At 36.3% G+C, this 23,697-nt stretch overlaps 1 protein-coding gene across 1 annotated transcript in view; it reads right to left on the reverse strand.

The window, feature by feature from the left end:
* Positions 1–23,697, reverse strand: part of PDE10A (phosphodiesterase 10A) — a 77,482-nt gene that overhangs the window by 35,186 nt on the left and 18,599 nt on the right. Inside the window, exons 5-6 of the mRNA XM_008591590.1 lie at positions 21,729–21,884; positions 12,081–12,253 (exon numbers count right to left, since the gene is read on the reverse strand). Of these exons, the coding sequence (XP_008589812.1) occupies positions 12,081–12,253; positions 21,729–21,884 (329 nt within the window). The remainder of the gene's footprint in view (positions 1–12,080; positions 12,254–21,728; positions 21,885–23,697) is intronic.

Raw genomic sequence — 23,697 nt, forward strand, 5'->3', positions numbered from 1 at the left:
CTTTTGGTGATTCTCATGCCTTTCTGTAGATAGAAGTTTTCATCTGATAATGCATCAGCCTGAAGATTTTCCTTTAGTATTTCACATAGTTCAGGTCTGCTGACAACTAATTCTCTCAGCTTTTGTTAATCATAAAAAGATCTTTATCACAGCCTCATTTTTGAAGAATGTTCTAATGAATATAGAATCTAGAGTTGACAGTAGTTTAAACAAGTCCATGTCGTCTGCTCTCTGTTATTTCTGATGAGAAACATGCATCATGCATATAATTTTTACCCTGTTTTCTCTCTGGTACTTCACTATCGTCAAGTTTTCAATTGGTTCTATTTTATAATTTCCATTTTTCTGCTGAAATTCTGCATTTATTCTCATTAAAACCAATTTTTAAACTCATTAAACTCCTTAAAACCAATTTTTTGATTAAGACCTTGAACATACTTACAGCAACTGCTATAAAATCCTTGCCTGCTAATTCCAAAATCTGGGTCATCTTGGGATCTCTTTCTACTGACTACTTATTTTTTCTTGATTATGGGTCCCAGTTTACTGCTTCTTTACACTTCCAGTGATTTTTTATTTTATGCCTATACAGTACCAGATAGTAAATACTTCATTTTTTGTGTGCCATAAATTGTATCTGTAACATATTCTTCTTTGTTTTGTTCTTTTTTCTTTTTACCAGTCTTTTAAAAATGTAAAAATTATTCTGTTTATGGGCTGTGCACAAAAACAGGATACACACCGGATTTGGCCTGTGGGTCCTAGTTTGCTGACCCCCTTTTTTTGACAGTCCATTTTAAGAAATCTGGATTATGTTGTCTTCCTTTTGAGTTTTGTTCTGCCAGGCAATTCCTTCACTGGTGGCTCTCCTTGCTCCTGTGGAAGCTTGGTTTCAGGTTTTGGTCAAAAGGATCAGGTGTTTCCCTTATTTTATCGTGTGGTGGTTCACACCAATGAGATGGTCTTGCTGCTGTTCTCACCTGTGGTGTCAACAAGGTCTCTCCACTCTGGATGGAGTTCTGTTTCCAAAAACTATGCAACTTCTGCTAACTCTGTGCCACTCAGCCTTGCAGTAATTGTTCTCCTAGGGCTCGTGGAGTCCTACCCTGGGTATGAGTAACTCAGCCCCAGCCAATGACCCATGCGGAGCCTCCAACACAATTCCCTCAGATCCAGTATTTCACTCAGTGCTTTCATCATGCTCTGCTTTGGCTCCCCTTCCTTGTGCCACAGTCAGGAAATTGTCCCCAAGTAGATAAGCATGGAAGTTAGTTAATATGTTTGCCTTCTCCCAAGAACTGTAGTTCCTTATCACCTGCCATCCAATGCTAGTTGCCTAAGAGTTATCTCATGAAAAGTGGAAGTCGTGGTAAGAGGCAATTAGGAAGACGAGGACAGATTCATTGAAGATATGGTCTAAACTGTAGACTGGGAGGTTTGCTGAAGAGAAATTGGGAAAAAGACAGCTGGGATAAGCCATGCTGTGGTCAGAACATATCTCAGACACTGACCTCAGGATCCCTGGAAAGGAGCCAGAATTTGACAGGATAGTCTTTAAAGCAATTTCCGCTCCAGGACACTGTTGTAAACAATAAAGCAATCAGCAGACAATTATTGGAGTTTAAAGGTGAGGTGTGGTCAGTAAAGAGACCCTCTAAAGGAGACCAGGAAAATCCACTGCGATCTCAGACGACTGTCCACACCAATGCTGTACCCCTTGATGAACATCAGAGGCTTAACACTGAGGCCAGCAGCACCGACTTCACTAAAACAACCCAGCCCATCACTAAATAAACAAACAGGCCAAGAACAATAACAAGCCTTGGAGGGAAACAATCAGTACCCACAATTGCTACAATATAATAACTAAAATATTTAGTTTCCAACAAAATTTACTAGATATGCAAAGAAACAGGGAATTCTGACCCAATCAAAAGGGAGAGACTGACAGAATGGATTAAAACACAGGATCCCTCTATATGCTACCTACAGTAGACACACTTAGATTCAAAGATACATACAGGCTGAAAGTAAAGGGATCAAAAAGGATATCACAGAAACATTGTTTACAAGAACATGGAGTAGATATACTGATATCAGACAAAATTAACTTTAAAACAAAAAATATTACTGGAAATAAGGAGGGGCATTTTATAAAAATAAAAGAGTCACTCCATCAAAAAGACATAACAATTCTAAGCATATATGAACCAAACACCAGAGCACCAAAATATATGAAGCAAAAACTGACAAAAATGAGAAGAATAGACAATTCAACAATTATACTTGGACTAAAATACCTCATTTTCAATAAGGAATAGACTAGCTAGGCAGAAAAATCACAGGAATAAGACACAGAAGCCTTGAGCAATACATAAACAGACCTAAAAGACATACAGAAAACACTCCACGCAACAATGGCAGAATATATATTCTTTTTGAGTACACACAGAACATTCCCCAGGATAGTCCACATGCTAGGCAATAAAACAAAGCTCAATAATTTTAAAAGCACAGAAATAATACAAAATATTTTCTCTGACCACAATGGAATTGATAAGAGTAAGAAATTTGGAATACTTAAAAGTATGTGGAAATTAAAAAAGCACAATCTTATTTAACTGCTATGGGTTGAATTGTGTTCCTCAAAGAATATAAGTTGAAGTCCTAATCCTCAATTCCTCAGAATGTGACCTTATATGGAAATAGGGTTGTTGCAGACATAATTAGTTAAGACGAGGCCATTGTAGAAAAGGATGGAGCCTTAATCAATATGACTGGTGTCTTACAAGGAGAAAGACAGACAAAGAAAGAAGAACACTGTGTGAGGCCAGAGACACATAGAGAGAGGAAGGCATGTGATGATGGAGACAGAGGTATGAGTGACACTGTCACCTGTGAGAAGTTAGGAGAGAAGCCTGGAGCATAACTCTCTCTCCGACCCCTCCAGAAGGAATCAATCTTGCCCGTACCTTGATTTTAGACTTCAAGTCGCCAAACGGAGAGAATAAACTTCTGTTGTTTCAAGTTATCCAGTATGTGATGGATGTCATAGGATATGACAGTCATAGGATATGAATACAATAATCAATGGATCAAGGAAGAAGTCAAAAGGAAATGTAAGACTACTTTGAGATGAAAGAAAATGAAGACACAACATATCAAATCTTACAAGATACAGCTAAACAGTGTTTAGAAGGAAATCTATAGCCATAAAGAACTATATTAAAAAAGAAGAAATAATTTAAATCAATCTAATCTTCCACCTTAAGATACTAGAAAAGGAGCAGCAAACTAAATCTAAAGCAAGCAGAAGAAACCATACAAAGATTACAGAGGAAATTAATAAAATGAAAAAAAAAAAGAGAAAAATCAAGGAAGCCAAAAGACTATTGTTAAAGCAACTTTACTGAGGTGTAATTAACATAGCAAATATACCCATTTTAAGTTTTGGTAAATTTAACTACTACCACATTCACGGTCAAGATATAGAAAGTTTCTGTCACCATTTTACTTCTTTCTAGTCACCAATGTATTCTGTATTTATAGATTATATCTTAGTCCATTTGGGCTGCTACAACAAAATGCCATAGCCTGGGTGGCTTATAAACATATGTTTATTTCACACATTTCTGGAGGCCGGATAGTTCAAGATCAAGGCACTTGCAGTTTCAGTGTCTGGGAGGGCCTGCTTCCTGGTTCATAGACAGCCATCTTTTAGATGTAACCTCACATGCTGGGAGAGGGTAGGGAGCTCACTGAGCTCCCTGGTAGGGAACTTGGTGGGAGCCCACTGGGAGGTGATTAAGTTATGAGGGTGGAGCCCTCATAAATGGGATTAATGCCCATATAAAAGAAGCCCCAGAGAGTTCCCTACCCTCTCCCAGCATGTGACGGTACACCTAAAAGATGGCTGTCTATGAATCAGGAAGCAGGCCCTCCCAGACACTGAAACTGCAAGTGCCTTGATCTTGAACTACCCAGCCTCCAGAAATGTGTGAAATAAACATATGTTTATAAGCCACCCAGGCTATGGCATTTTGTTGTAGCAGCCCAAATGGACTAAGATATAATCTATAAATACAGAATACATTGGTGACTAGAAAGAAGTAAAATGGTGACAGAAACTTTCTATATCTTGACCGTGAATGTGGTAGTAGTTAAATTTGCCAAAACTTAAAATGGGTATATTTGCTATGTTAATTACACCTCAGTAAAGTTGCTTTAATAATAGTCTTTTATATATTGGCCAGAAATAAAATATTAATCAATTACAAAATTTCACAATTTTATAGGTCATATACTTTTAACAATAACCCAAGGGAATTCCTGGAAACACAATAAAAAATGAACAAGGAAATACCTAAAGCATTTTAAAACTACTTTTAAATAACCTCTACATCAATAAGGAAACAGAAGCAGAAATTACAAGTAATCTAAAAACGAAGAAAAAGGAAAGTACTTCATCAAAAACTTGCACGGTATAGTTTAATCAATACTCAGATAATACAGATAATCTGATTGTTTTATTACTATCCGATCTGAGAAAGAAAGAACAACAAAAGTATATAAAAGGCATAAAGATAAAACTTAAAATTAATAAAGGAGCAAATACATAAAGAAATGATAAATTTTATAAAAGCCAGTTTATAAAAAAGGAATAATTAAAATAAAAAATCCCAGGCAAGTGTGATTAAGAAATGAAGGAAAAAATTAAAATATAGAGCACTAAAAATTAGATGCAACTACAAGCAGAGTAAGACTAAATAGATTTTAAGTGTGAATAATTTGTGCAAATAATTTTATATGAATTTGAAAAACTAAAGGAAAAAGGACAATTTTCTAGTGAACTAAATTGCCCAAGAGGCAGAATAAGCAGAAAATAAAAGAAACATGCCAAACCATAAAAGACATCTGAGTGTTAAAGATCTTCCAATTAAAAAGGTGGCAGACTACAAAAGCTTCACAAATAAATACTACTTAACTTTGCCAAAATGTTTAATCTTAGTTATTTAAACTCTCCCAGATCATATAGAAAGCAATAACTAATAGCAAATTATAATATAGTATAAGATAGACAACTATATCTTATAGTATAAGATAGACAACTATATAGCAATTAATGGATTAGATGTAAATATGCTAAAAAAGACAGAAAAATTTATTTCCTCAGTGTAGTAAAGGACTAATTCCATGGAAAAATAGAGTTCAAGGAATTCAGGGGTGGCACAAAATTAGGAAACTGAAAAATCTATAAGTAAAATCAGAAATCAATAACATTAAGAAGTCAGAGGAAACCCATATATGAATGAAACATGAATATGGATCTAATAAATTCTTCATATAATATAAAAGAGAATATAAAAATAACATATGATAAACATGATTTATCAAAATATATCAAATATTACATTAAAAAGTAAAATTCTAAAATCAATGCTACTAAAATCATGTGCATATTAGATGTACTTGCTTTCTCTACCATAATCCAAAGTTGTTTTGTAGGTTCTAGCTATATAGTCAGATGAGAAAGCAAAATAAGTATAAATATCAGAAAAGCAGAACAAATTATATTTATCTGCAGATGACATGATTGTATGACTTAAAAAATCCAAGAGACTAAAATAAATCTTATCAACTGATAAAAATAATATAATTAAATGGCGAAATACAAAACAATTTTTAGGATTCTGGTAATAATAGAATAACAATAATAAATTCTGGACAAAACTAAAAAACAACCCTTAGAAGGCACTATTTGAGTACCTAAAAGCAGGCAAAAGTTGGAGGAGATTCAACCTTTGAAAGAAGGGAATCACACTGAATGAGATTTGCATTTATATAGCTTTTCTCCTATGAGCATGTGGTAAACAGAGCCCCCAAAAAGTTGCGGCATGGCTGAGAAGTTAGAAATTGGGGTTGCCAGAGCACACAGAGGTTAAGGAGAAAAATCCTAGAAAGTAGAATCACAGAGACAGAACTCCCAAAATCTGCATTTGTATTCTCCTCAAATCCTTGACAGAAGGACCAAAGCCGAAATGAAAAATGAACCACCCAAATAAAACTTAAAGTAACATATTCATACATTTAGATTGATCCACAAGAAATTTAATTGTCCATTAGGATAAAAGTTAGTTACCTTCAGAGAAAGATAACAGAATCTGGAAAGATGACAGCATATTATCCACGATGTACTATACAAATAAAAATAATTACTAGTAATGTAAAGAAACAAGAAAATGTTTTCCATGATTTAGAGAAAAATTGGCCAAGATGACAAACCCATAGAGGACCTAGATGATGGAAATGTAGACAAGGATTACTAAATAACTGCTATCAGTTAAAGAATCTTTATATGTTTTGTGTGTGTGTGTGTGTGTGTGTGTGTGTGTATGCTAAAGAATCTTCAAGAAAAAAAATATATATTTGGATACAATGGGTGAAGAGATAGGGATTCCAGAAGAGAAATAAAAATCATAAAAGCGAACTAAAAGGAAATCCCAGAATTGAAAAATAATATATATATACACATATATATATGTATGCATGCACAAAAAAATCAGTGGATGACATTAACAACAGATTGTGCAGAACATTAGAAAGGACTGCTGAAATCGGACAGATCACAAATTAACCAGACTGAGGAACAGAGAGAAAAAAGACTAAAAAAGCTATACATAGCCCTAATAACTTGTAACACCATTTTAAGTGGTCTGCCATAGGAGAGTACTTCAAACGGTTCTTGGAAAGTTTCATATTATCTTGTAACTATTTTTCCACAAACTTTTTTTTTTTCCTTTTTGTCTTTTTTACTGACCAGTAACGGGATCGCAACCCTTGGGGTCGCGCCCGTACCGAGGACCGGCAACGGGATCGCAACCCTCGGCGTTGCGCCTGCACCGCACTCAGCCAGTGAGCGGGAACCGGTCTCCACATGGGATCCGAACCCTCGGCGGGAGCGCTGCCGCACTCCCAAGCGGCGCACTCTCCAGTGCGCCACCGGGCCGGCCCTCCACAAACTTTTTGAAGTATCCTCATAAGTGTTAACGTCTCAGAAAAAACAATGGGGCAAAAACCATAATGGGGCAAAAAAATACCTGAAGAAAAATAATCTTTTCCAAATTTTATTGAAATCAGTAGCCCAGAGAATAGCTCAGATCTAGAAACCTCAGAAGACCCCAAGAAGGATAAATATAAAAAGAAGCCATGGTAAAACAACACATTATTTACAGGAAAATAACAAGCATGACCACTGACTACTCATCGGGAGGAAAAGGAAAGAAAAAAAGATGGAGGCCAGAAGACAACGGAACAACATTTTCGAAATGCTGACAGAAAACCTGTCAACTTCGAATTCTGAATCCAGAGAAACTATCTTTGGAAAGAAAAGCCAAAATAAAGGCATTTTCAGATTTAAACAAACAAACAAAAAAACAACTTGAAAGAGTCTATTGTCAACACACTCTAAGAAATGTTAAAGGAAGTTCTTTGGGCTGAAGTGAAATGAAATCAGATGGAAATGTGGATCTACCCAAATAAATGAAAAGCACTGGAATGGCAATACATGGGGAAAAATACGAAAAACTATTTTTCTTTCTTTTCTTAAATTCTTTAATAGTCAGTTGACTATTTAATTAAAAATATTAGCAACCTATGTGGGGCATATAACATACGTAGCAGTTTAACATATAATAAAAATAGCAGAAAAGACAAATAGGGGAATAAATAGAATTTTGATTTTTTAAGATCTTTTACAGTGAACAGGAAAGGAATAATATTAATTCAAAGTGATTGGATAAAAATGCATACTGTAAACCCAACAGCAACAGCTTGAAAATATAAAGAGGGTATAATAATAAAAACTAGTTGAGGATATAGAACAGAATTCTAAAAAAAAATTCAATTAACTCAAAAGAAAAGAGGACAAAGAACAAAGGGTCAAAGAGAAAATAGAAAAGATAATTAGACAACATAAGTGTAATTACATTAAACGCAAATAGACTAAACAGTCCATTAAAAAGCAGTGACTGCAAGTCTCAACTACTGCAGCTTACAAGACAGACTTTAAGCATAAAGACACAGATGTTATGAGAGTAAAGGACTGGAAAAGAATATGGCATGCCCACAGCAAACATATGAAACGTGGTGTGGCTATTTTAAACAGAAAACTTTAAGGCAAGAAATATTAGCAGAAAAAATCAAAGAAATTCATACTGATGAGAGGATAAATCATAGAGAATACATAATAAATCTAAATCTGTAAGCACCAAATAAAGTTTAAAAACACATGAAGCAAAAATGACAAATATATGCAAGTTCATAACACTGTTTATACTGGAAACTTTATTTCCAGTTAGAAATGGGAAAAAATACAGCCACAAGTCATAAAATCTATAAAATAACCTGTATAATTATATCAAGAAAGCTAAAGGATGGATGTAAACAAACTATAAAATTATATTAACACTAAAGTGTCATACCATGTTTTAGACAGGAAGACAATAGACTTTCATTTTCAAGTGAGTATATAAATCAAGTGAATATATAAATTGTAACATAAGTACAATTAAAATGCCATTGTGGGTATTTTTGATTGAAAAAAACTCTAAAGTGGAATATTCCTGTTCTTTTTAAATACTCATGATGCTATTTCAAGTTAATATACTCAACATTCATTTTAAATAGCACAGAAAAAAAAGGAGGTAAAGAAATATGGTAAAATGTTAACAATCCTTGAATGTATGCAGTGGGTAAGAGTGTACTTTTGATTATTTCTACTCTTCTGTGAGTTTGAAAATGTTCCTATAAAAAATTTATAAAAATACATTGGCTAAGTAACAAGTCCATGATTTTTTTAGAAAATAAACAAAAGGTAAGAATTATTTTACCTTTTACATATAATAATAAATTTAATAATAAATTACATATAATAAATTTTGACATAGTAATCAAAACAGTATAACTGTAGTTGAGGATTAAATGATTAGCAATGAGTGCCTTAAGGGATCCAATGAATTATCCAAGATTTTATTAAACTTAAATTCAATTCAGTGGAAAAAATAGGTTGTTCCTAGTGGTACTGATTCAACCCACCAGAAAGAAAGTTATGATCATAAAAATATAACTACAGAAGAATTAAGATCTAAAAATAAAAAAATAAAACTATAAAAATACATAAAGAAAATTTTAAATTCTATTTATATTACTGTGAGGTTGGATAAAAACCAATGATGAGAGATTTGGCAGGATGGAACTAAATTTCTTTGTATTTAAAAGAAAATCTGAATAAAATTTTTAAAAACCACCTGAAGAAAATATTTGTAATACTCATATATTACAGAAAATTTTAATCCTTACAACCAGTCCTACGACAACCATCGAGCCACAGCAAGAAGGGCCCCAGGTTCCTGAACTGGGGTGGTGGGACAAGGGCTTTTGCGACATCCCCGACATGTGCACCCAGCCTGACAATGACCAGCCACCACTGGAAGGCCCTGGTCTCCCCTGTGAGAATGAGGGGGTTGCCACAGACCTCAATCCTCCCCCTCTCCTTCCACCTTCTTCCATCCCATTTCCTTTCCTTTTCTCTCTCCCCCTCCTTCTCAACTGCTCCACAAGAGCATCATAGAATGTAAAAAAATAGTAATAATATTAATTAAAAAATATAGAATGTAAACTGATTTATAAAACAGTAAACAATTCAAAAAATAATAAAAAGTTATGAATAGACAAATACAAAGAAGTAGGAATAATAGTAAACAAACATGAAATGTATGTACTGACCCATTCTCTGAAGCAGTGAGTAGAGAATGGCATATTTAATGAGAAATTGTTTTTACCCTTATGTCAGGAGGAGTGTGAATTTCTACAGTCTTTTTAGAAAATTTAATATGTGTATAAATTTCTAGCCATATATGTTATATATTTTTCAAGAATAAATAGGTAAGCAAGAGTTTATTGCAGCATTACCTATAATGCAAAATTCTAGAAAAACTGACCAGCAATATGAGAAAGATTAAATAAACCTTTTTAAATAAAACTTTAACATTATATACTCCATACTATATAATGTGACACAACTCTTAAAAAGAGAATACAGCTGATATAATCACATTGAGAAAAAGAGAGTGGAAAAAAGTATATGTGTGTGTGTATACTGTGTACACACACACACACACCCCTTTGAAAAACCCCCCAAAATGCATGAGATGGTATCACACCAAATAGATAATTGGTGTGAGAGTGCTAAAGAACAGAGTATTGTTATTTTTCTTGTATACATCTCTGCACTGTTTGAATTGCTAAAACAAACATGCATTACCTTTAAAATTATTAACTGTGAAAAAATTATTTAATCATACATAAATACAAAGTATATTATATATCACTAACTCACATATATATATGCATTAAGCACCAAAATAATATTATTTGCAATTAGACATTTAAATTCTATTTTCTAGTAATAATAATAATTGTAATAATTTTGCTAAAAATAATAAGAAACTTGGCACTAGTTGTGTGATTTTTATTTATAATAAAAAAAATAAAAGGAAGTACATGGGTTTCAAGAGCCAAAGAATCCTTCACCAAGGCTATATTTCTCTGATCTTCTAATTACCGTAAAAGAAAAAAGAGAACTGTGAACACACACCTGTTTCTACATGTCTTAATACAAGAACTACATACAACATTTTGGAGAGCTGAAGACTGTAGACCATACTTCTCACTCAGATTGAAGGTGGGGGAGAATATGCTAAAACACCCTAATGAAACTTTAGGGCGCCTTCACTGCCACTGATCCTTTGCATGATCCTGCAAGGGACCCTGGCGATGTGTCAAACAACGTGTATTGTTTTTCTTAAATAAGTTTCCCCAAATTGTGTAAGTTTCAAGCTCCACAAAATTTGGATCTGTGCCTGTTTGAAGGTAAGGTGAATCACAGACAGCTGCTGCTTAATCAAAGCCTCGATATCATTATACGAATGATATTTATTTTTGAAAAAGTAAACTTCATTAGATATATATCTATATTTTTTTGTAAAACTAATGCTTCATGTTAAGAATAACTGAGTGAATTGCTTCTAAGAACTTGAAAACAGAGACTGCTTCCTAGAAAGTAATGTTAAGATCAGCATTTAGTGGATCACAGAGGAGATATGCCAAGCACTGAAACAGAGAGAATAGATCCAAGTTCATCAAGACTGGCATAGATCCAATAAATGAATGTTCACAAATCCAAAGATAAAGATAGCAGCACTTAAGATGAAATTGGCCAGACATGGAAACAGTAACAGGAAAGTCAAGGTAATAAAAGCTGGTGGTAACCACCTAGGAACTGTCAAGGGGAGAAGTCAGCTTAGCCAATGGACTTAGACCTAATATACAGATGGGTGGACAGGTTCATAATGAATACACCTGACATATTTTTGAATCATCTAGAGGTAAGACACCCCTCCTCAGAAAAAAAGACATTAGACTAATTTAGCCTAATGCCATTAGAACATTTAATTAATCTAATTCTTCTTGCTTTGGTTCCATGTTCATTAAACAGATTTTTGATTGCTACTTGGCTTCCTAAATGACTCTGCCCACACAGAATGAGAACATTCTGATCCTTGTGACTGAGTATATGTTTATAGATCAATAAAATGGAAGACCAATTTTATATGCCAATCACATCAGTTTGGTTCATAGGATTTGATTCTGAAAAATGAATCCATTTTCATTTGCTTTTGAGTCTGTGAGGCCAATGACCAAACCCTGCACTGCAATAAATTCAGGGAGGAATCTTTGAGAAAAGACTTGACAGCCATTCCCTTAAAAAGTGCCTATTCCTGCATGACTAGTTTAAATTCCAATTTACATTTTAATTATCCTCACAATACATTGTTGGCAATTTTGTCAAACAATGAAGAATACAAAGTATATACAAACAAAATGCACATTAAACAAAAAACATATAATATTTTCACATTTCTTCTTTCAAATATAAATTAATGCCAAATTAATATTTTTAAATAACAACTTATTCCAGATAACACTTCCTGGGCATCTGAACTTTTAAAAATTATTTTTACCTATGTGATTGATTATTAAGGTTTAGCGATCCAGTCTGGTACATCTCTTCCAACTGTTTCCTGTTTCCAAAGTATAAAGCAAGATCTGTAGCAATGATGGCTTTGCGGATGATCTCAAGCACCTGTTCATATTCACTGGAGCTCAGGGTGGAGAAGATATTGTGCCCTTCCAACTATGGAAAAAATACAAATAAAAACCACCAATAACAAGCACAAGCTCTAATCTTATGACATTTTCAGTATTTGAAACAATATAGTCAGTCAATGCCATTTGGCACATTAATAACAGGTTTTCAAAATAGTTTGAAATGACTGCAACAAAAATAACATTTGGTTTCTCTTTAACTAAGCTACAAAAACAATAAAGGTACCGCTTAAATGAACTATTTTACCTACAGTAACATCATTTTCTACCACAATAGCCCAGTGATTTAAATATATCAATATTTTTAATAGTTAAAGAACTGGAAAATTTACAATATTTAAAGTTAAAGACTTCCTCTCAAGCTAATTAAAACATTTAGTAATTACTATATCATACTGGAACACAGTGGACTTAAAAAGGTATCTATATCCTTGTCTACTTCAGGTCGCATCATATGAAAATAAGCCTAATGAGTAATAATCTACTCATCTGTATCCCAGAAGAAAATGTCCCACAACCTCAATATAACGTTTATTCAGAGCCATTAAAAACTCTCTTTATGGGCAAGAATACATTCACATAAAGCATACAATTGAAGAAAACTGAATATGGAAATGGTGAGAATTAAAGTCAAAGAGTTAAAAAAAAAAAAGGCTTACTAACTGAGGTGGTGAGCTGATGAGGTTTTTGTTTTAGAATGGTAGCTCTGGGAAAAATGTGGATTGGAGGTAGGTCAGAACCAATGCAGGAAGACAGACTGATCTCTCCTCAAAATGTTTAAAAAATATTATTACTAATCATAAATAATTCTCCCCACAAGCCCTATGCTGCTTAGCTCAGATTCTTGAAGCTCAGATCTCTATGCTACATGCCAATCAATCCAGGCCTTGATCCCCAGCAATCCTGCCTCCACTGAGTTAGGAAGCCACAGGTATGGCTTGAATCATTCAGTTGCTCTGAGATGACATAAATAATTCTCCCCACAAGCCCTATGCTGCTTAGCTCAGATTCTTGAAGCTCAGATCTATATGCTACATGCCAATCAATCCAGACCTTGATCCCCAGCAATCCTGCCTCCACTGAGTTAGGAAGCCACAGGTATGGCTTGAATCATTCAGTTGCTCTGAGATGAAAAAAGTCAATGATACACTAATTGAATTAAGCATTCACGATAACAGTGCCTTTAAAAGATATATAATACTTATTTGGATATTTAATCACTTAGCGCATAAGACCATATACTAGGAAGCATTATTACTCTGTAATTAAGAACACAGGCTTTGGAGTCAAACAATTTCAGTTTTTAATTCCATTCTGCCACTTACTAGTTGTATGACAAATGGACAAGTTACTTAACCTCTTTGATACTTGATGTTCTTATTTGTGAAACTGAAATGAATAATACCCACCATATGGACACTATAAAAATTTTAAATGCATTAATATGTGCAAACTGCTGAAGTTTCTGGTTCATATTAAGTGTCCAACACATGATAAAATGATTATTATGATGATGGTGATGATGATAACGATAAAATCAACTGGTAAATGGCTGCAACCAGAGTTAACAAAAAGAGAGAACAAAAACAGATATGCCCAGAAATGAATTTGATGGCCAAAGGTCATTTCTCTTCAGAATACATCTGTAGAAAAGGATAGATTTAAGCTAGCCTCTATGTCATACATTTTAGATTATTTGTAAGCTAGTATTGAATATAAGAGCAATGATTTTTCTATAATTGCAATAGACAATAGTAAATTCTACCTAGTGCAGACAAATTGGAAGAACACTTTAGCTGAGTCATAGAAATGTTACTGCTATAAAAAGTAATAAAAAAGTCACAGGATCTCAAAATACTGGGTATAAAGAAAGGTTCATGAAATCTGATCACTTTTAAAAGCACCAGGTAATTCAAAGTAAATGGAATATTAGGGAAAATTTTTTTAATAATGAGAATAATAACTTCTACTTGGTCTGTTTTCTAAAATTTTCACATTTGAGTACTTAACATGAGGTACTCACAAAAGGCAAAAAACTGAAAAAGGACATATTCCATATTCAACATAATCATTAACATCTCATTAGAAAAGAGAATAAATTGATTTAGTATACCAAAAATAATGGTTTTATCACAATTACTAAAAATATGTGGCTAAGCTTTAGGTAAGAAAACAAAGCTTACCTACTATCTTGGGTGTCACTGTTCACACAAAATAATCTGCACTTAAAGGCATTCCACTCGCCTTCCACTACTCAGCCACATTCCTCTAAATAAAAGTTTCTGGTCTCCAAGCTTTGCCCACATTGCTCTGCCCACTCTTCATTCTGTCATACTCGCGTTCTACCTTCAGGTTCCACCTCTGCCCACATCAACAGGCCAGTGGTGGGCCTGCAGGTAGGGAAATAAGTAAGGGACACTGCCCTTCTTCACTGTCTTATAACTCAGAGGAGGAGGAAAACTGAGCTCACAAGCAGAAAATTTCAATATGAGGTGTATGTATGCTTGAGGTGCTCAGGAATATGTAAAAGGGACACAATGCTGTGCCCCTGCTTCATAAAGATATCATAAAATAATAATTTTGGGGCCGGCCCGGTGGCGCACTGGATAGTCCGCCGCTTGGGAAGCGCGGCGGCACTCCCGCCCGAGGGTTCGGATCCCACGCACAGACCGGTTCCCGCTCACTGGCTGAGCGAGGCATGGGAGCAACGCGGAGGGTTGCGATCCCGTTGCCGGTCCCCGGTCCGGTACGGGGGCAACACTGAGGGTTGCAATCCGTTGCCGGACACAGAAAAACACAAAAGACAAAAAAAAAATAATGGCAACACTGAGGGTTGCGATCCGTTGCCGGACACAGAAAAACACAAAAGACAAAAAAAAAATAAAATAATAATTTTACTGGAGAACATAACACCAAGGTGAGCCTAAAAGATAAGAAGCAGTTGGCCACAGAAAGTGGGTGGGGAAATTATACATAGAGGGGAATCTAGACAATGGCTGGAAATAGAAAAGTATAGCAGACACTGTGGTTCTGGAAAAGGTAAGGGCCATTCATAAAAGACTTGACATCAATTAAGAAACTCAGAATTTCTTCCTGAGGCCATGGAGAGCCACTATTGGCTTTTACCAGTAGAATAACATGTTCAGGCATATATGTGGAGGATGGATTGAGAGACACAAGCTTGGAGAAACAGTGGTTGATGAGGAGAACAAGGCAGTAAAACAGACAAAATACAACCGGGATGTCAAGGAGGGAAGGTATTAGACGGCTGTAGTGGTCAGAGGGGTCTGGATAGCATTTGCTACAGACTCCAAGTGGGAGTTTCCTTTTTCCTAAATGTCCATCCTGACTACATACAGCGATGGGCTGCTGTCACTAAGAAAACAGTCCTGATGCCAAGCATCAAGAGATGATGGGAAGCTCAGCACAAGGTAAGAATGCATATTTATCTTTTCTCTAAATGTTCTTAAACTCTTTCTTACCTTACTCATGACTCAACCACTTTCCACTGCCCACTCAACAAAGGGCTGCCCACTGCGTCCTCACTATGACTGGAGGGACGGAGAGCTGTGACCAAAGGTACACTTCGCACTTTTCTGTACCATAAGTAATGTGTTTGTGCGTGTGTGTGTTAGACTGAAGATAAGTTTTAAAATACATCTTATCATTCCCTCTGCTTGTTGCCATCACTGTGTTAGCCAGTAACACTCTTCTGATTGCCTGTGTTATCCAGTAGGTAACAGGAGCAGCCATCCTAAAGGTGGCACTCAGATTAACGCAACTATGATACATAGCTACACATACACACAGCTGTGACAATGCCTGACTGGGAACTATTTCAAACTATTACATACTGAATTGTTTATTTTTATCTGGCTATGTTGCCAGAGGATGGATAGTTTGAGACCCACCATCATCTGAATAGCAATGGAGATAAAGCATCACTGCAGAGATCAAGAAGGCAATAGGAAAAGTCGTTTGTGGGTAAACAGAGGTATCAGAGGTATTTAAACGATGTAACTATATATTGTTCTGTCTCATTTTAGTTACTGGAAGTTGGAATTACTGTTATCCAAGGACATTACCTTAATTGATCAAGACTGGAGGTGTCTTTTGACAAAACATAAAATTGGCTGGACTTGGTGACTGGGTAGGGGATGGGGGAATGAGGCTAAAGGAGGGGGAAACAATGACTCTAAGGTCACCACCTGTGCATGCCACCACAGGAGATATAAAATAAATAAGGTATCTAGGGAAAAATAAGCAGCACAATTTTGGCCATATTGAATGCTGTGTTCAAGTGGTTGGAAACAGAAGTCTTACTGAGCACTACACTGAATCAACACAGGTCTGAGGGCCCTTAGCATATTACCGTCACTTAGAACCATAGGTTGACCAGATGGGTCAGTAAGAACGACGGCTTGAGGGCAGAACTCTAGGGACATGGACTTTCCCATTCTAGCTGTGAGCTCCAGGAGGCAGGGATGTGTATTTGTTTTCTTTATTATTATACCCCCAGTGCCTAAGACAAGTGCTGGCAAATAGAAGGAGCTCAATAAATGTTCAACTGAATTTCAAAGAGCAGTTAGATAAATCTGAGAAAAAACACCTAAAGAAGGATCATAAGCATGAATGAAAAATCAATATTTTGTAATTTTCGAAAAAGAAAAGAACACTTTCCTGAATACTCCTACCTGTGGAGTATACTATAAAGAAAATATATTTCACAGGGCTTAGTTTCTTATAGTTTCAGGTTTAGCCTAATTTCTTAAGAGAACATATATAAATGTTAACCTTGCAACAGACGGGAAATTTTCCTCAGGCTAGGGTCTCTGATGTGGATGGAGGCTTGTAGCACAGCAAGGTTGATGGCTCAAGGACAGACAAGTTACTAATTGATATGGAAAGATACTGGGAAATTGCTGTAGGGGGAGAGAATGTTTGCTAAGATCAAGCCTTTGTTGATGGATCGGCTTAACCTTTTACAAACTGCATTATGGAATGTCACTTTGCTTGTTTTACTGATGTTATCAACCTCTACTGTTAAAATTGTTAAACTATACTTAGCAAAAACCCCACCAATGTTCTCTTCCTGTAACTTCCTGGTCTGGAGAATAAATGTGGGGCAAGAACCTCAGTTCGTGGTTAATTTCCCAAATGGAAGGAATGCCTCTCTCTTAAGGGTTCTGGGAGATTAACCCCTTTGGGGCTTCTCACTGCTCAGAAAAAATAGGCTTTGAGCAATCCTTTGTGGCTCCATCACCCAGGGGAAGAGGGGTGACAAATACGTGTGAGGCAAAGCAACGAAATGGTGCCCCATGTGAGGAGTTCTTGCTCCACCGATCTGAGACTGACCTGCTAATCCTTGGAAAGGAAAGAAATAGGACATCCACTACTCATCCTGACAAAAGGGAGTTCCCGGTAAGAGAGAATCACCCCAGTAAAGGGGGGATCACAGGCTGTTCTCAGTTGGGGTCCATGCCTGTGGCAGGTCAAAGTTAGGTCTTTTCAACCCCAAAGGCATTTTTCCCTTCTTTTTACTTTTAAAATATGGATAATTCATTAAATAAAGGGGAGACTGAGCATACAACTACAATGTCTCCTTAAAGCAGCAGGCTGTAAGTAACTGAATGGCAGCTTGTAAAACTGTTAGTGGATATTAAACAACCATGTCCTTGATACCTCAAGGAAGGGAGCCTTAACATGAGAATTTGGGAACAAATTGGTCACTGGTTAATTATGCAATGGGTCTCATTAAGGCTTCCCACCTAACAACTTGGAATCTATGTCAAGTTGCTCTGAGAACTATCCAAGACCTTAAGAAAAGGCAAAGATATGTTCACAGCACCAAAAAAGGATAAAACTTAATCTTTGCCAGTGACTGAGAGAACTTTAAATTGGATAATCTAAAGTAAAAGAAATTAATATTTCTTTGCAGTGCTGGTATTGTTTGAGCATGTTTTTCTTTCTTATCTGCACAATGCTTCTCTTCTCTCTTTAAAGTGGTGGTTCTTTTCTCAGCTCTGAAGCTTTGTGAGAAACACAGCCATGGCATGCTAACCATGCCTCCTTTTGGGTATGCTGTCATTCTTTAAAAGCCTCAAGAGTCAAATGGTTTCATCTCTCATTGGTGGCTCAGCCTTTAAGCTCAGTAGATCGTTTGGGAAACAAAAACTAGACTAAAGTCTACCTGTTTAACTAGATGGTCTCAAATTTTCTGGTATCTAGCTGGTTATCTTGAACAGACTTCTAAATTTTCTTCTAGGCTCATCTATGTATTTCTTCACAAAATCTTCAGGTAAATTTCTATGCCATTTTTTTTAAAAAAGAAAACTTTCTCTGCATCTTCTTGAAATGGCTTGCATACTTTGCTTTACAATGTAAATTCATTATCTTGCTTTCTCTAAAACAGGGTTTACAAGCCTCACCGATAAGCTTTAATATTATTTAGAAACACAATTTAAACCTGACTGTCCTCTTATGCTAGTGAGTTTTTTATTACATTTAAAAAAAACCCTATAAGGTCCTTATTTGTTTTTGTTGTATATGTCTGTATATATACGTATGTAAGCTGTATGTGATGTCTACATGCTCATGTCTGTATGTGTGTTTGTATTGTCTACATGGTACCAAATTGGCTTATAATTAATGCACACTCATTAAATGAATAAGTATACTTTTCAAGTTCACGTGACTTAAATTTTCTAAAGTTTTGACAAAATAAATATATCCTCAAAATTTGATTTAAACCTTTTACCCAAATATGTTTTAAGGTCAATAAGCCTCTTCCTTACCTCACCTCTGCCTCCTGGTCATGCTGAGAGAAACAATATCTTTCAGACATTATCTTTGCTCCACAGGGCCTCTCTGGATTCCATATGGCCCTAAATGTCACATGGAAACCTAGGACCCAAGACGGCTAATAAAAAAAGACCTATGCCCGATATCGCATAAGCCCTAGTTAACATTAACTGATAAGGGTATAGATTTAATATACCAAGTTTTTAGCTGGAAAACCATAAATATGTATTTGGTAAAAAAACAGCTAAGAATCAAACTGGGATTTGTGTAATCTGCTCTGACAAATGGAGGCCTATTTACTAACCTAAACGTATAAAATTGTTCTTATCAGCACACATTTTTGCCTGGGTTTACTAATCAAAAAGGATTATATTTGTCTTTTTTAGAGGTCTTTTAAGTTGTACACGATAAGTTCTTGTGCTCTCTGCCTTTGAAATCCTTTGTCACTTTGGTTTTTGTAGTAATTTGTGATCTTATTCAACTAAATGTTTTAACCTTTTGCAAATTGCATCATGGAGTGTCACTTTGCTTGTTTTACTGATGTTATCAGGCCCTATTGTTAAACTTGTTAAACTATAATTAGCAAAAACCCCACCTATGTTCTTTTCCTGTAACTTCCTGATCTGGAGAACAAATGTGGGGTAAAAACCCCAGTTCATGGCTAATTTCTCAAAAGGAAGGAATGCTTCTCTCTTGAGGGTTCTGGGAGATTAACCCCTTTTGGGGCTTCTCACTGCTCAAAAGAAATGGGCTTTGAGTAATCCTTTGCGGCGCCATCACCCAGGGGAAGAGGAGTGACAAATCTGTGGGAGGAAAAGCAACACCTATGCATGCAGATTGGGATGTTTATGGCTCCAATACTTTTCTTCCTATCATAGCTCACATAGGAGGTTTTTAGTCAATCTAGTACATGAATTTGTTTTAAAACTAGTGGTGCTTTTCATTAAAATCTACAACAATGCCCAGTTCTTCTTCCCAGTTTCTTGTTCTAGTAATGTATTTAGCACCTCATCTTCTCTAAATAGGAGAAGAAATTTGTCCTTATTGTCACACCAGTGACTGAAATTCCACCACTAATACCTGGAATCTATTCCCATCAACTTTTTGGATAGCAACAGGTTGCCTCTCTGCACTTATTTTACTGCTGTGAGTTCCTGTTACCATGTTCTGACCATTTTAGGAATACCACATCATGTTATCTGGAATCCCCACATTTAGGATATGAGATGCTAATTTAGTGAGTCCGTTTATTTCTAAATGAAGGCATCCTGATGTCTATTCTGGTATTCATCCTTCTTGTACAAATAAATAGACTCAAATGATGAATGAGGTCAAAATAGATATAAACTTTCATCAAGTTCTATAATATTCAGCTACTGAGAAAAAGTAAACACACACACACACACACACACACACACCCATCTTTTATCCTGCTTAAATGTCTATGTAGGCATGTATGTATTTATCTACCCAAACATATACCATCTCAAAAAGAAAGGATTGGTGCCCAGTGAGCATCAGGAATGGTGATTCCATACTGCATGCAGGGACAGAACTAGCTCACGTACAAGCACAACGTTCAGTACCTACTGGACAGGACTTGACAATGACGGAAGTAACTCCATATCTAAAACACCTTTCACTTTTACTCAGCAGGTAGTCACAAAAGCACCCACACTTCAGTAAGTTGCTCATTTACCTTCTCAAGCCTGAGTTAAGTGGGACCTGGACAGGTACATTTTGCTGAGTTTCAAAAACGTCTGAGCATGCAGTAGTATCAATCACTTGGACAGTTAGGCCGCTTGAGGAGGCACTAGGAGAAGTGTTTGGGAAGCCATGGGGAGGCAAAGAAAATCCTGGGTGTTTGGAGGGAGACCCGGCCTACATAAGAAAGGAAAACTGTGCCAAGTGGCAAAAGCCACTCTGCATCACAACTTGTCTACAACAACCAGTCACTGCTAGAATCACTGCTGTTGATTTGCTACATAACTCTGAAAACTCAAATTGCTTCCTTTAGACACATCAGCAGAGGATTTCTTTTCCTAGTTAGAGGTACTGACTGTGAGAAGAAGAGACAGGGACCACAATTCTTAATCCAAACACAGATCACATTTTTAAGAATTGTCTGTGATAGGAACCAAACTACTATAATATAATACCTACCCTAAGGTGAGTTTGAGAAAAAAGATTTAAGAAGAAGAGGCATATATATCTTACATTAAAGCGAGATCTTCAATCATCTAGATCAATTACCAAGAATGTCTTAAAAGCAATAAAATAAAAAAACAAAACAGACAAAAGAAAAAATAAAAGGACTTTAACACACTTAAAATCTTGAATACACCTAACTTTTAAGATTAACTATTCAATACATTCTGGTTCAAGAAAATGACAATCCACATAATTAAATTAAGCTATGTAAAATAAAGTTTGTTTAGGGTACTATGTGCTTACTGAAGTAACACCTAAAAAACAAATGTGATTGCAAAATACATGTATTCAAAATTTTCCTAAAGGATTCTTTACCAAAAACCCACAATTATTTAATTATGCCTATAAATATAAGGGTCTACAATAAAATGTAACTGTTGTTATTAAAGTAAGCAATATCCCTCTTTCACTTATAAAGTATTACTATCTCTGAGAAAATCCCAGGACAAAGCAGGGGATGCAGGCACGCACACGGCATGCGATCATCTCACCTGGAGGATGGACACCGTCTGGGAGAAGTGGTGCTGCTCCATGGTGGAGGTGGAATAGAGAGCTGCTAGAGGGTGGTCAAATTTCTGCAGATAGCTGTTACTGAAGCCCCTGTGGTCCAGGTCATGACACAGACACGCGATCAGCAGCCCTTTGCGCTTAAAAAACAATAATGCAGACATGTTTATAGCAACAATAAAAAACAGGATGTAGGGAGACTTACGGCTTACATCCACATCACATTAACTTCTACCGATCATACAGTCAACACCTTTTGCAGTCTCTGAAATTCCAGATGATGTAACTTCTTTTTAACCCCTTTTCTGTCTCTCTGCTTATGAACTTAACAGTCAAATTATTCTTGAGTTTTCCTGCTGCTCAAATGTGGGAAAAGGTCGACGACATCTCAAATTAAACATATAAAAAGCAAACGTTCTAAAAAATTACAGGTAAAGCAAATCTGCACAAGGAGAGGTCAGTTTCGGTTCTGCTTCATTCAGAAATCTATTCAATGTTAAATTCTAACAATGTTATTGCCATTATAAACAATTAATATAAGAAGTAAATCATTTATCATGTAAAATAAAGAGGCAAATTATATAGATAAAAGAAAAGGTCAAACAGGCTAAAGGGGTTTCAGAAGGAGGCAGGCCCAGTATTAATAAAGTAGGCCGGGTAGGCCTCATGAACAAGGTCAGATATGAGCAAAGATGTGGACAAGACGAAGGAGAGAAGCAAGAGGGTGACTGGGAGAGGAGCACCCAGGCAGGGAGCAGTAAGAACACATGCTGTCAGGTGAGCAGCCCTGAGAGTCAGGGGAGCAGGAAGGCGGCCACTGGGGCTGAGGGCAGGGAGGTGGCAGTTATATAGGTCTTACATGCTAAGTGATGGAAGAGACTATGCAGGGTTTTAGCAGAGGAGTTATCTTCTAAATTATATTTTTAAAAGATCATTCTGGCAGCCACATTAAGAACAGACTCTAAGAGGGTAAGAAAGACCAGTAAGAAGACTTTTGCAGTAATTGAGGCAACCTGTAATCGAAGTTTAGACCAGGATAAAAACACTGGAAACTTATAAGATATGATTATACGATGAATGCATTTTGCTGGCAGAGCCAACAGGATTTTCTGACTGTCAGGGTGTGAAAAGAAAGGAGGGGAGCAGAGGGGTTGAGTACGACTTCAAGGGTTTTGGCCTTAGAAACTGTAATGACTACCATCAACTGGTGGAGCAGGTTTGAGGAGAAAGGTCAGGAGTCCGGGTTTGGATTGAGGTGAGATGCCTAACGCTCAAGTGGAGATTTGTTAAATGGAGATTTTGAGTTGACAGCTGGCTATTTAAGTCTAAAGTTCTGGGTATAGACCTTGGCTGGAGAAATAAAACTGTCAGGATACATGTGACAATAAAAGCCACAGAATTAGGTAAGCTCACCAAGGTTGTAGTTTGAAGACAGAGGAGGGTCAAGGTCTGAGCCCTCAAGTACTTGAACTCTAAGAAGTCTGAGGAAAGAGAAAGAATCAGCCACAAAATAAAAAAAATAAAAAAACAACACATCCCATAACAAAACAAGGAAGGAGCAGCCAGGGCAGTTACAGGAAAACCAAAGTGTTGGGTGTCCCGGGAATTAAGCAAAGACACTGACTAAAGAGGAAACACAGAGCACTGACTGTCGCATCTCACAAGGTGCAGGTGCTGTGACCTAGACTATAGCATTTCCTGGGGCACTGGGGTCAGAAGCCTGATCAGAGTTGGTCTTAGAAAGAATGGGAGGACAGGATTTGGTGAGAGCCAGTGAGCATCTCTCACATGGGGTTTGCTGCAGAGAAGAGCTAAGAAGTAGGAAGGTGGCTGAGCAGAGAAGCAGATCAAGAGAGTATTTTAAGATGTAATAACAGCATGCTTACATGCAGATGGAAATGATCCAGTAAAGAGAGGAGAAAGGACGATAATGGAGGAGAGAGAGACAAGAGT

This window comes from Galeopterus variegatus, unplaced genomic scaffold (genome assembly GCF_000696425.1).
Source record: "Galeopterus variegatus unplaced genomic scaffold, G_variegatus-3.0.2 Scaffold7066, whole genome shotgun sequence".
Classification (NCBI taxonomy): domain Eukaryota; kingdom Metazoa; phylum Chordata; class Mammalia; order Dermoptera; family Cynocephalidae; genus Galeopterus; species Galeopterus variegatus.